The following is a 14,239-nucleotide window of genomic DNA, read 5'->3' as shown; positions in this document are numbered from 1 at the left end:
GTTCTTGTTAGTAGGAGAAGAAGGAGGTCGGGTGAGGCCGCCCACAAGGTAGAATCTATGGAACTTGAACTTGAACAGTGGTGTAAAGTTCAAGTACTGTACGTACAACAATTTTGAGGTCTTTTTTTTTTACTTTACTGGAGTATTTACAATTTCTATCATTTTACTTCTTGATCCACTACATCTCAGAGGCAAATGTTTTACTTTGTACTCCACTACAATCATTTGACAACTTTAGTTACTAGTTACTTTGTAGATTTTGATTATTATTGCAAAACTTACATTAACCACTTCAGCCCTATATACATTTGAAAATAGCAGATCTACACGCTCACAATGCGTTGCATCGCGACACATCTGCTATTTTCAAAAAATAATTATACATTTTATACGTTTGAAAACGTGTGTAATGGGACATTCTGCATAATGAGTAGGCTACTTTCTACTTTTTTAAACCAATACTTTTGTACTTTTACTCAAGTACATTTTGAATTCCGGACTTTCACTTGTAACAGAGTATTTCTACATTGCAGTAGTGATACTTTTTTTTACTTAAGTAAAAGTATCACTAAGTGTTTTTTCCACCACTAAACTTGAACTCTTATTTTCTTAAGCATGTTGATGCATTACCACCAGACAGTGGAACGTAATTAAGTACACTTACTTAAGTTATGTTCTTGAGTGTAATACTTTGAGTTTGAGGTACTTATATATTAAGTGAGTATTCTTTTATGCTTTCTACCCTCTCAGAGGCCTTTATTCTATTTTACTCGACAGCAATTGTATGACCGGTTTAGTTACTTGTTACTTTGCAGATTAATACTAAACATCCATTTATGATCAATTATGAAGTATTATTATAGCTTAAACATAAAGTAATTCAAATCTGACCCACCTTTACCAACTGGAAAATGAAAGTGTTGAACACATTACACAATTTCCAACAATGTGAAAGGGCCCATTCTGCAAAGTTAGTACATTTACAGTATATTCTGGTGACAATACCTTTGTACTTTTACTCAAGAAAGTCTTTTACTTTTTTCCAAAATGTTTACAATGTGGTATTGTGCTCATTTTAAGTAAAAAAAAAATGAAAAAAGTACTTCTTCCCCCTCATTGCCTATTTTAAGATTGACCTGTTTTGCCATCCTGTCGTTACAACACATTTAATGGCAGTGGCTTCTGTGTTTGAAACAACAGACTAGGGACCCAGTTCACTCAGACTGCAGATCCCACGAGACAGAAGCACTGTGTATGTCCTATAGCTCTGACAATGACAATTCTGACAATGATTTCCCATGCACAGCAACTCACATTTATTACAAATTTTAAAAGAATATCACAAGGCTACAAACGTGGCCTGAACAGAAAGGATCATTTTCATGGACATACAAATGTAGTATTCCACTAATCTTCTTCTATGTCTGCAAAAGGATCATCCATTTTGCGTGTGCAGGGAGATTGACCTTGGGTGCTAATCTGTATCAGGTTCAGATTAGCAGATGACACAGCCACCCTTCTCCGCCTTGAAGGGGTTTGTTTCTTCATTGATGCCTTTAATCATGGTGTCCTCCGCCTCAAGAGACTGAATCCATTCCATTGTGTCCGTACAGGCTTTAGATAGCTGCAAGTGAACAGGCAGAGATTAACTTTTTATTTTGTATTATTATAATTGTCCAGAGCAGTTTTGTGTTTTAGTTCAGTGTGTTCCTCAATCTTACTTATAATTAGAACTGTGCAATTACACCATGAAACAGGCCACACATTAAATTCCTAAATGTAATTCAGAAGAGTCGGTGTACAAATGGAACCAGATGGATGTGTAACTCAAAAGAGAGTACAAATATTACTCTCTTTTGAGTTAAATGAACACATGGGGATTTTACTGTGTAGCATTGTGCTATAGCCATATTGCCAAAGCCAAAGTGCTAAGTGCAGTAACTACGTTCTTGGACACATCGACTTATTTGTGTATCCCAAGGGTCAATTTAGCCATCGAGATTTTGGGGGATAAACAATTACCTCAAGAACAGATGTACAATTAGTGTAATATCACCTATATGCTGATATCTCATTTGGCTGACCAGTTGAATCACTTTTAAATCCATTTTTCAGTGATTATTTTTTTCGTAGTTACTGCACTTAAGCTTAGAAATAGTAGTCAACTTGAAGAATTTAAATATAGTCTGCCCTGGGTATCTTCAACATAAACAAAGTACTATATTCATCGCCAAAATTATAAATTATGTACAGCAGAACCAATCACAATAATCACTTACCGGCCACCTCTCTAGCTTGACTTCCTTTCTCTTTTGCACTGCTTCAATCGTAGCCTTTTCCAGGTCTGTTAGATGTTCTACATCGATGAAACCCGGCATTCTCTGTAACAAGGAATCAATATCACTGTCACCTTTGCAAACATTTTATATTTTCTTCACATCATTTAACTTAAAGGTCTTGTATGGCAGAACTCATAATACTCACAGTCACTAATTGCTTATAGGCTAATACATTTTCTAATGTAATTTATGTATGTACTTCCTGTCAATGTAATAAATCAAATTCTGTGTATGAGTACCAAATCCTGACCATAGCTAATAATACCCAACTAATCATTAATTTAATGACAGCTATTGATTGTATTAATTGAAAAAAAGTGTACTTACGGACTCTTAAAAGCAGCTGTCCTCTTCCCCTGAAAACCTGTGAGAGAACCTTCTCCTCTCCCTCAATCTGGGTTATAAAGTAATCTCCATAAACAATCCTAATCCGCTAATGTGATTAAAACAAGATCCTTTATATGATCCCACAACCAGTTGAAGCATGCGCCTAGAAAGGAGAAGGAATCACTAGGTGTCTGTTTTCGTACACATGAGTTATTTAGGGACAATGAATTTTGATTTCCATTGGCTGTATTTTGTGGACTAAATCAAGATTCCTTGCCTATGGACTAAGGATCATGGACTATATTTCTTATTCAGATTTGGGTCAAGGGGACATACCATGTAATTCGGGTCTATTTGATAAGACGGCTTATCTGTATTAGCCTCAACCTGTCATGTAGGAGAACCATCATTAGCCCAAATGACAACCACAGCAGGATTCAATTCATTTCATCAGATGTAGCAAAGCAATCTACAAATAATTAGAGGTACACATCCATTTTTATGCTTTCAAACTACTGTAACATTCAGAATTTTGCTGTGTAGTTAGAAAATACCACTGTAAGATATACACAATTCTGTGATAGTATATGACATTTTTCTCTTATTCTTGCTTTCCGAAGTATTTTTGAGATCATGTATTGGCAACTGACAAACTACAGTTTGTGGTGGAAAATGCAGTTGTTTGGGAAATGTGATTGGGTGCAGACATGTTAATCTAACAACATCATAGCCCTAGAGGGAGTTTAGTATCTTTATTTTGTGGGCAGACTGAATGGTGTGTGTGTGTGTGTGTGTGTGTGTGTGTGTGTGTGTGTGTGTGTGTGTGTGTGTGTGTGTGTGTGTGTGTGTGTGTGTGTGTGTGTGTGCGTGTGCGTGTGCGTGTGTGTGTGTGTGTGTGTGCGCGCGTGCGTGCGTGCGTGTGTGCCTCCGTGTGTGCACGTGCACGCGTGTGCCTGTGCGTCTGCATGTGTGTGTGTGTGAGAGGGCTAGGGAGGGAGAGAGACAGAGGCATGGGCAGACAGACAGAAGGACAGACAGACAGACAGACAGACAGACAGACAGACAGACAGACAGACAGACAGACAGACAGATGGCCGCCAGGCAATGAGAGAAACTTGGCATGGGCACAAGGACATGAGACAAACACACACTGGATTTACAACTCATGTTTCACAACAGCGTCATTCCCTTGGAGACCAATCAATATTTTGTATTGCATAGTAGGAAGTAGCCCACGACTAAACTGAGAAGTTTCATTCATCATATTAGCTTCAAGGTATTTTGCAGTGAGCCATTGCTGCAAGAAGCTTAAGGGACCTGATGACTGAGGTCTATGACAATATGATACATTCTTATATTACATTGTTTTGGTCTTCATCATCATCATCATCATCATCATCATGTGTGTCATCATCACATCAGTATCATTATGAATGAATGTTTATTTCAAACATTAAAAAAACGAAATAAAACACAAAAATAATACACAATAGTAATGCATTAAAAACATTAAAAACAAAATAATGCACAATATTAATGTACAATAATAATAATCATGATTCCAATCATCATTATCATCATTGGATAATGCTTCCCAGTGTAATCCAGGTGTGACCTACTTTGAAGGCTCAAACTTTGTACAGTAGGTACTTTCAAAGCCTGATGAGCTTTGTAGATATACAAGTTACTGGAGCCGCTGTACTGCTGCTTGACAGAATTATTATTGTTTCTTATATCCAGCTAATCCAGGGCTGCCAACCCTCCTGGATTCTGCAGGAGTCTCCTTGATTTAAACCACATGTCCTTGAGGACTCCTTGATTGTCATTTCACCTTGATGATCCTTAATTTGGTATCAAACTCTCAAAATTCATCAGAACACAGGAAGTTATATCTACTCTGTTAAAAAAGATTATGGGGGAGGACCCCCCGGACCCCCCTCTTGCAGAGATATTCACTTTTAAGTAGGCTTTAATGAATGGTCATTATTAAAGATGGGTCTTTAATTGCTTCTGTAATAAAATCAATTTCTGTAGGCCTAGTTTTTTAATGGATGAAATTTAAAAATGTAACCATCATTTTTCAATGAAAGCAAGCCTGATAATAGTATCAAACCCCCCAAATTCACCAGAACACATGGGAGCCCCCCCTCCCAAAATTCACCAGAAGTCCAGAACACATGCGGGAGCCCCCCTCCCAAAATTCACCAGAACACATGGGAGCCCCCCTCCCATTTTAAAACAGTCGGATGTTGGCAGGCGTCCTTATATCAATATCCCTTTAGTCACTCATCATGCCGGCCATTCCCACACCCATTTCCTCTTTAAAAAAACATTTAAAAAAAGAGAATGCGCAAATCTCACTACTGTAGGCCTACTAACGTAACGACTGTGGTGCAATTATTCGATGTCACTCCAATCCATCAGAATAATGGAAGTGAGTCATCATCCCGCCCCTTCTGTGTTCCCCTTTGGGAAAACTCCACTCACTCAACTATAAAAGTGGTCGGACATGCATGTCGGATCAGAGCATAAAGTCTGGAGTTTAGAACAAAGCCTTTAAAATGGAGCTTTACGCATTTGCAGTGTTGACGTTCTTCTCCGCGTTTTTCCACGTTTTCGCAAAACCATCGACAGGTAAACATCACTGATCATTATACTTTTCCTCTCGTTTTTTATTCTAACTCGAAGCGACGCTTATGTGCACTAGCTGTTTAATCCCTGGTGTGTGGAAACTAATTGGTATCACTTGTCACAATTTATCTCAACTTTCAGGCAGTGATGTAAAGTAACTACGTAAATTTACTCAAGTACAATTGAGTTTTCTTTTTACTTAACTGGAGTATTTCCAAATTTCAATACTTTTACTTCTACTCTACTACATCTCAGAGGCAAATGTTGTACTTTACTCCATTACAATTATTTGACAGCTTTACTAGTTACTTTGCAGATATAAATTATTATATTATTATAAAACATGCATTTACCACTTAAACCCTATTTTATACATAGGCTATTTGAAAATAGCCGATCTAAGCTCCGACCAATACTTTTGTACTTTTACTCGTAACATTTTGAACACATGACTTTTACTTGTAACAGAGTATTTCTACATTGCAGCATGGATACTTTTACTTAAGTAAAATAATTGAGTTATTTTTCCACCACTGTCTTTTTTTTTAGGGGAGTGCCTGCTTCAAATGGACGAGGGACCCTGCAAAGGACAGATACAGCGGTATTATTACAACACCATCACTCAGAAATGCGAAGAGTTTTACTATGGAGGGTGCCAAGGGAACGCCAATAACTTTAAAAGTTACCAGGAGTGCCAGAAATCATGCTTTAGAATACCAAGTAAGTATTGCATTGGCCAATTGACTATGCTTTTCTCTTTTATGGCCCATAGCTAATTTCTGAATTATATTAGAGGGTCTTTGTTCTTAATTACTGCATTCAGTGTTTTTGCATTTATTAATGTCCCCACGGATGCAAAGTGACTAATGAATGTATTTTTAGTATAAACCAAGTTGAATTTAATCAGGCTATAGTCCGCACATGTGCATGCAGAAGCCACAACTTCAAGAACATTTCATATAAAGGTAGTCTCCAAAACATTCCTCAAAGAGTTTTCTTTCCTTGTCCCTAGAAATTCCGCAGATCTGCAGGTTCCCCATGGAGGAAGGTCCCTGCCGGGCCCTTCATTCGAGGTACTTCTTCAACATGACCACAATGCAGTGCGAGTCTTTTCACTATGGTGGCTGCCAGGGCAATGCCAACCGCTTCTCAGACCTCGCCTCCTGCAAGGAGTACTGCAGCCCACACAAAAGTGAGTAGGCCTACTCTGTTTTAGATTGGAATGGATGCATTATTCCTGGTATGAAGTCTCATGTTATTTCATCATAAATGTTGTACAGTGTACTATATGCCAGATGTGTTGTATGTATGTTATACTTGATTCTGATGCAAAATACTCATAGACAGTAGTGAGGAAATAGGATAACACTGGTAAGCCAGTGACAGGATGCACAATGCTTGAAGGAAGTGATAAAAACCAGTGCAGGATGAAAATTGTTGCAAAGTTCACTGCACCTAAATAATAGCAACCAAGAACCATCGGCTATTTTCAATTTCTTGGAAAATAACACTATTGTCTTCAGGCACTTATCAACAGGCAGAATGTAAAACTCAGCTCAGCCATGTTTACTCTGATAAGCCTCTTGTCAAAAGATGCCCTTTTTATGAATTCATTTTTTAATGTTTGTTTAGCTGTCCCTGTGATCTGCCTGGACCCTGTGGATAAAGGGAGATGTGCAGCCTCCATATCGCGGTATTACTACAACGCTGTCACAAAGATGTGTGAGGAGTTCCTGTATTCAGGCTGCGGCGGAAGCAGCAACAACTTTGTCTCAAGGCTGAGCTGCATGGATGTCTGTGCTAAAGGTATTGGAGGGGAATATATTCAGATTAACCACACAAACCCCAGTGTCTCTGTTTTGGGCATGTCATAATAGGCAGACATTTAGTGGAAAATAGCAGATCTACAAGGTCACAACGTGTTGCAATGCGACACGTTATGAGCTTGTAGATCAGCTATTTTTGACAAAGAGATTTGATGTAGAGAGAAAAGAGGGGGTAAAAAACAGACCCCTAGTGGACCACTGTCAACAAAATATATAAGGAAATTGTCGAAATACTGAAGATAGTTTCATGAAGACTATTCAACCCCCAAGGTCCACTCTCAATGTGTGGGGCTACCTAAAGTTTTCTATTTTGTTTGAGGACATGCATTTAGAAAACCAGGCGTAATAAATAATCACACCTGAATTCCATCATTAGCTTTAAAACATAATATGGTTTCTAATAGTAATGTTCAAGGGACCATTTATTAGCAGCAAAGCAAATAATAACCTAATGTTATAACCAAAGGGAAAACTAATTCCTACATTTCTGTACAGTCAAATGATCAACTGATTTGGAATGTGGCAATCAGCAGAACAAGCTGAACTTTTTTTTCGCCCGGAAAAAAGCCTCCGACCTTCCATGCGACTGTGGAAAGTAGAAGATACGAATTAGAGCTATCACACTAATGAGTTGTCATTCGCCTTTTTCTTTTTCTCAGGAAGGAAAAAGCACCCAAGCCCAGGAAGGCAACGTCGGCTCAAAAGGAACAGAAATACAAGGAAACATTACATTGTCTTGCAGGCCTAGATGTGTGGCACTTAGTCTCAGGACTTTTGACTTGGACAAACATATAATACAAACTGTCCATTATTGAAGTAGGCATTTTGTTTCATATATGCTGCAGTATTGAATGGACAGCCAAAACTGGATACTTGCGCAGTTTTCATAATATAGTGCACAGACAATGGTCATCCATTCAGATAAATGTGAATCAGTCATGTTTGTTGATATTTTGCCAAGAGGATTTTTAATCGCACATGCATTTGTTTTCTAATGGCAACTACAGTATATATTATACAGTATTTCTAAGAAACAATTTTAAGATGAAGTTCTTTTTTTACTGTATTCTGTTGAAGAAGTTTAACTTTTGCACTAATGTTTTGTATTGTGTATTTTGATATTGGTATTATGTGTCTTTTATTGTACTTTATTTAATCCCATTTTTGGTCAAATAAATAAATAAGTAAAATAAATAAACCCAAACATTTGGGCTAGTGTATTCATTGTACTATTTGCTGTGTAATAAGCTAGCATATCTAGACTAATGATTATGTCTGCAATATTCTTATCTTGCTTCCCACCTTGTTCAATAACCTTCAAGGCAGCGTTCAATTCAGCCGATCACCCGGCTGTTAAAAAAAAACGACAACTTGCACAGTCCTTTCACTTTCTCAGTCACATTCACTTCCAAATATTTTCTTTGCTAATCTATTACGTATTTCCCTCCTTATCAGGCCTTTGAGCCATTCTTGATTGTTCCATTGCAGTTTTGAATCAGGAGGGAACCTTTATGCCTTATGTATGCTTCCCTAAATTGTACATGCATACGCACCTGCGCATGCACACACACCTGCATGAATACATGTACATGTAATGTGCGCACGCATGCACGCGCACACACGTTTCCACCTGAGTTACATAATTCAAAATATTTAATGAATACTGAAGAGGAAAGCGATAATGCCTGACTTTTAGGGTGGCCGCCCAGCCCTAAAACTGCTGTGTCCTATCTCCCACAATAGCATAATGTAGCAGTAGCACTGTGAGTTTTTAAGCAATAAATATTTATGGAAGATATGGAAGAGGTATAATAAGACAGGAAACTGCTATCAGGTATAAATAAGGAAGTTACGTCTGGCTAGGCAGCCTGTATTAGGAGCCAAAAGCCAAAGCTAAATCATCCATTAGAAAGCAGTATGAGAGGGGATGTCGTGATAACAGTGTGGGCCCAGCATCTCGAAAGCAAGTTAGCACTGACATCATCAGTCAACTGGTCCATTAAGACAAAGATGGTCTTGGGTGAAGTGAGGACCTGAGCATAGGTCATGTTAGGTAAACTTTCTACACTATAATTAAAAACTCCAACCAAACACACACAAGCTGATTTCACTAATTACTGTAATACACACTGGGCCTGAGGGAGGGGGTTCAGCTAATTAGTGAAATCAGCTTCTGTAGTGTTTGCTTTAAGTGAAAATCTGCACGCACTTGGTCCTGCAGGGCACATGATTCGACACCAAGTTTTCCATAGCCATTGATATTAATGCATGTGAATCTGCACCTATCATCTCTATGGTGGTAAAAGCAAGGTTCAGAGGAAGGTTCAGAGGTCACATTGGACCATCGTACCAGACATGGGAAAAGGAAGAGAAGGCATGACTGAACTTGAAAGCGGCTGCGATAAAAGAAAACATGTGTGATTTATAATCTGTTAAACCACTGAAACCAGCATGAGTATTTGAGCATTTCTCTCCAAACACCCAACATGAACCCTGGCCCATTATCATAACAAACTTTCAATTTGAGTTTAATTACAGGAAAAGTGCATCCATCTGTCTTGTCAACTTTATTGTGGTTCATATTAATTCTCAAAAGCCATAACAAATATTGCAAATGTATGCAGCAGTGGTTAATTTTCAATTATAATAAAGCTCTGGCTTGGAACATGTTTGGTCTTTATGGGTGCAGACTTCTTAGTACTGATTATTAACGATTTGGACCAGACTCTGAGCTGCGTGAAGTGATCCTGCTCTGGCTATTGCATTAGTCTCACTACATTAGACGGAGTAATTTAACCCTCGTTCACCATGATAATTAATGGACTTTAATATTGAAACATGCTGATTATTGAATATGTGATGGATTCTATAAATTAGGCTACAATATTCACAAATGTACAAGTTGTATAAAATGTTGATATAAGGCCTACAAGTAAAAGGATTATTTAACAGGGTTCAGGGGGGTATTGATGTTACTGAATGTCTCAATACATTATGTCTAAACAACAATAATATTAGAGGTTTGTGGTTTGCAACTTTCATCCTGGGAGCAAAAGGTACTGCTAGTCTTTTTAATTACTCATGGACCAATGGCACCAGGACAGCTAGAACCGCACACTAGCTATTGCAGCTGAAGGGGAGAAGCTCTGATGCCCCCTGGTGGTAGACGTACACATAACAGCCAAAAAGAAAAATGAGACCATGACGTGATGATACTTCTCATCATACAAATGCATGGCAGATTGTCTATTTCGTTCAGAGGCTGGAGCGGGTAAGTCTCGAATGTGTAGAATGCTGGAGTCAGAGAATAGGAAGATTCAGGTTCAGTTTATTGAACAACCTAATCACAATCTCCCAGAAATGATAATTTAGCAATGTATAGCAGTGCATACAAAAAAATATAATATAATACAAATGCTTTCAGATGGTGGAGCTTGACCATCTTACATATGTTTACTGCTACTTCCCACCAATCAAATGAGCTTGTGATGTTCAGCAGACAGCTGAAAACCAGAAAACCAGAAACCTTGGTTTTATTTATTTTTAATAAAAAAATATTCTGCTTTGTTATTTGTCTTTTTGTTTGTGCATAATTGTTTGTTTGAGTATGTGCTTTACAGTACCTGATTCTAATTCTAAGTTTAAGGTGGAGTTTCTTCAAGCAATGGTGGAACTAAATCACAGTTTACAGTTTAAGTCACGACCAAGTCTCAAGTCCTGAAGTCCCAAGTCAAGTCCCAACTAAAGTTAAGTCCTGAACTTTAACTTCGGATCATATTGTATCCTAATAATAGTCGGTGTAAATTGGAAAAGTGGTGTTTTGCCTGTTACAAATAGAATAGGTAGCCTATAATCCATGCAGTTTACAATTTTGTTTTTCCACTCAAATAATGTCTGGGAAATACAGTGAGCAGCATAAATGGATGAATAAATAACGCCATAAGTAAGCATTACTGTTCACATGAAGATTCTGTTTTCAGAAATTCTATTTGTCTTTATCTTCATCTGTCACTGCTCTTTTCTCTCTCCAGTGAGACAGAGAGAACGCAAGAAGACTTGATTCAATTAAATTAAGTAATTGAATTCAATTAAATCATGAAGTCGTCAAATCTATGTCTTGAGTGTGACTCAAGTCCAAATTGCACCTCTGGTTTCTTTTGGCTGAAAAACATATGATGCAACAGCATTTTTCAGTCAGACCAAAGCTCTTTATATCCTGCATATAAATAAGCTGGAGTTTCACATTATGCCTTCTGTATCTTTGTTCCTTCACAGATGAACAGTGTGACCTCCAGTTTGACCTATACAGTTTTAGTAGGATGAGGCTGTTAACAGCCACAGGGTGGACCAACTACAGTGCATGTTGTACCAACTCCATCTCTTGATTTGTTGTTGAACTCTTTTCACTTAACCAGTATCCAGTACATGAAATATACACTTTCTCTGTCTCGTTAATATAAGTCTGAGCAAAAACGAGCAAGAGTTTTGCAAACTGTCTTCAAATGCAAAAATAAAGTTAAAACCCCCTTTTGTTTTTGCATTTGAAGACCGTTTTCTGACTTTCAAAGTCCCTTTCAAAGCCAGGAACAGGAATTGAAAGATATCTCTGGGGCCATTAAGAGACAAACCCTGAAGCTGTTCTGTTGCAGATCAAAGGTGACTTTGACTGTGAAAGCACAGTCCCTGACTGATCTTTCAATGATATGGATGATTTATTTATTCATCTTCTTAGTTGCTAGCCATACAAAGACAGAACATAAAGCTGAATCAGCTGTAAAACATCAGTTCTATTACTCTGCAAAATGTGTATTTAATCTGATTCAAAGGAACCGCTCAAGGTGGTGTCTTTTGGTCTTAGCAAGGACGTTCTTGGTTTCCCCTGATTCCAAGCTCTTAGACAGAAATATCTTTTTCAATAATCTGTGGTTACAGGAATGACAAACTCCAGGTAAATTCACCATTGGAAATTTGCACTTTACTATGCACGTCTCCTCATTGGCTGCCAACTGTTAATCTGTGTAATGACTAACCCATAACCAAATGTCTGATGTTTTGGGTGGTTCTGGCAGCCAGGCGGCTTCCTTCTTCCAACATGGCATTAGATTTTCCCCAGCGTACTCCACCACTCTCAGCTGGCCAAAGAGGGGCCTCTTGTCTCCTCTCCATCGCCATCTCACCCTCTCACCCTGGAGTATGTAGATGTGTGTATGACGGATATAGACTGGACTCAGTGGGCTGCACTTCAATGTCTGGCTGGCTGCTGATGCCACTTGACTGAAATATGCTGACATGACTCCAACAGCTCCATAACTGTGATGGAGATGTTGACGAGGGCATAACTGGTACAGATTCCAAATTGAGAGAAACCCACTTGAGTCAGTATGTCTTTAGGGAATGTTTGTGTGTGTGTGTGTGTGTGTGTGTGTGTGTGTGTGTGTGTGTGTGTGTGTGTGTGTGTGTGTGTGTGTGTGTGTGTGTGTAGTAATAATCATGTTTCTTCAGCCACCTATGCTGCACCTGCAGACCTAATGTAATTTTAAAAATATCTTTTTGTTGTTTTGGTGTTAGAATAATTTGTGGGGGCTGAAGGTTAATTTTTCTTGCTGCTCCTCATTTGAATAACAATGATATAGTTCCCCATTTGCTTTCTGAGTACAGCCTACCTAAACATTGTCAAATATTGACTAAACTGTATCTGTCGCTCACAGGCGACCTTGATACTGTTTACTATGGGTAGTCATGTGCTTTTTCCATTTGTAAATAATCACAGTGTGCGGACCTATGACTCATTGTTGAAGATAGATCTATTGCTTTTGCCCTCCTCCAAATGTACCTCAATTCTCTCCAATCATAGTGAGGAAGATTAATAATGATCTGAGCCGTACGTATGAATACAGGTGTCCCTTTTTCCATCGGAAGCAGATACATCTTTTTTTTTACACAAAAAAAGGCGCAGAAAAATAATAAAGATTTCAATCTAAGCCTGGCCGACATTCTCCTTTGCTGCTTGCACACTTCCATTACCAACTTCCATTACCAAAGGTTAAAGACATTTCTCCGCAGACCTGCCAGGTGAACACAACGGCACAATTGAATTTGCTGTTTAATAAAGCGATTTTAAAAATATATAGATTTGGGCAGGCCAAACCAACTGTGGGCACCACCCCCACACCCACCCAGGGGAGCGGAACTGTAGAACCGTAAAAGAGTCTCTGAATAAGCAGGGTGTGTTCTGTATGCAAATGAGAGGTGCACAGCAATCTTTCTTCACTGATTACCACAGTAAATCAAGGCAGACATTCTGACGTCTCGGTCCATGGACCGAGTGAGCCAGAGCCCATGTACTCTCAGTTGTCGTGACAGTCAGAGTCAGCCCGCCAGGCAGGCTTGTACCAGGAGAGAACATACAATTGCGTTCTCAACAGTGGTGGACAGCAATGAAGTACATTTACTCGAGTATTGTTCTTGTTTGTCCACAATGGAAACAAGCCTTTGGCTTTTTTGTGTCTCATCCATTTTAAAAAAAAATTGTTGTACGGCTGTACTTGCAAAATGTCAATAAAATATTAAATCAAACACATTTTAAGCCCTATTTCAAATATAGTGAAAATAGCAGATTTACCAGCTCACGTCATGATGCAACTCATTGTGAGCTTGTAGATCTGCTATTTTGACTATTATTGTTGTTTTCTGAAAATTTCTAGAAAATCTTTACATTTGGGGGGAAAATGTCAAAATTGATATTAAAGCTGCATTATGTAACTTTCCTCTTCTATCCCTGATTTGATCCCTGTTTCCTGCGCAAGTGCTGATATCAATGTAAAAACCCATCCCATAATATCAATGTAAAAACCCATCCCATAATATAAATGTAAAAACCCATCCCATAATATCAATGTAAAACACATCCCATAATATCAATGTAAACATATATCCCATAATATGCAAGTGAAAATACATCCCATAATATCAATGTGAAAATACATCCCATAAAATCAATGTAAAAACACATCATGATATCAATGTAAAAATACATCCCATAATATCAATGTAAAGACATCCCATAATCTTTTCCCACAAGCCAGTGTGTGTGTGTGTGTGTGTGTGTGTGTGTGT

At 38.3% G+C, this 14,239-nt stretch overlaps 1 protein-coding gene and 1 long non-coding RNA gene across 2 annotated transcripts; one reads left to right on the top strand and one right to left on the bottom strand.

Moving 5' to 3' along the window:
- Window positions 1-1,421: 1,421 nt before the first annotated feature.
- On the bottom strand, window positions 1,422-2,696 carry LOC311062281. Its single transcript, XR_014602483.1, has 3 exons — window positions 2,667-2,696; window positions 2,280-2,381; window positions 1,422-1,624 (listed from the first exon to the last, which is right to left on the bottom strand). It is a non-coding gene; the product is annotated as an uncharacterized lncRNA (long non-coding RNA).
- A 2,477-nt stretch (window positions 2,697-5,173) lies between these two features.
- Window positions 5,174-8,307, top strand: tfpi2 (tissue factor pathway inhibitor 2). Its single transcript, XM_084079958.1, has 5 exons — window positions 5,174-5,300; window positions 5,847-6,017; window positions 6,310-6,489; window positions 6,930-7,103; window positions 7,783-8,307. The coding sequence occupies exons 1-5, from the start codon at window positions 5,228-5,230 to the stop codon at window positions 7,869-7,871; spliced, it is 687 nt and encodes a 228-aa protein (XP_083936084.1). The 5' UTR covers window positions 5,174-5,227; the 3' UTR covers window positions 7,872-8,307.
- The last annotated feature ends 5,932 nt before the right edge of the window (window positions 8,308-14,239 follow it).

This window comes from Gymnoscopelus microlampas (assembly GCF_963454915.1).
Source record: "Gymnoscopelus microlampas genome assembly, chromosome: 15".
NCBI lineage: Eukaryota > Metazoa > Chordata > Actinopteri > Myctophiformes > Myctophidae > Gymnoscopelus > Gymnoscopelus microlampas.
Note: the sequence above shows the minus strand (reverse complement) of the source record. Positions and strands in the feature narration are given on the sequence as shown.

Coding starts and splice junctions, on each gene's coding strand:
- tfpi2 (XM_084079958.1), top strand. CDS start 5,228: ATGGAGCTTTACGCATTTGCAGTGTTGACGTTCTTCTCCGCGTTTTTC. Junction 6,018..6,309: donor ATCATGCTTTAGAATACCAA/GTAAGTATTGCA, acceptor CCTTGTCCCTAG/AAATTCCGCAGATCTGCAGG. Junction 6,490..6,929: donor GTACTGCAGCCCACACAAAA/GTGAGTAGGCCT, acceptor ATGTTTGTTTAG/CTGTCCCTGTGATCTGCCTG.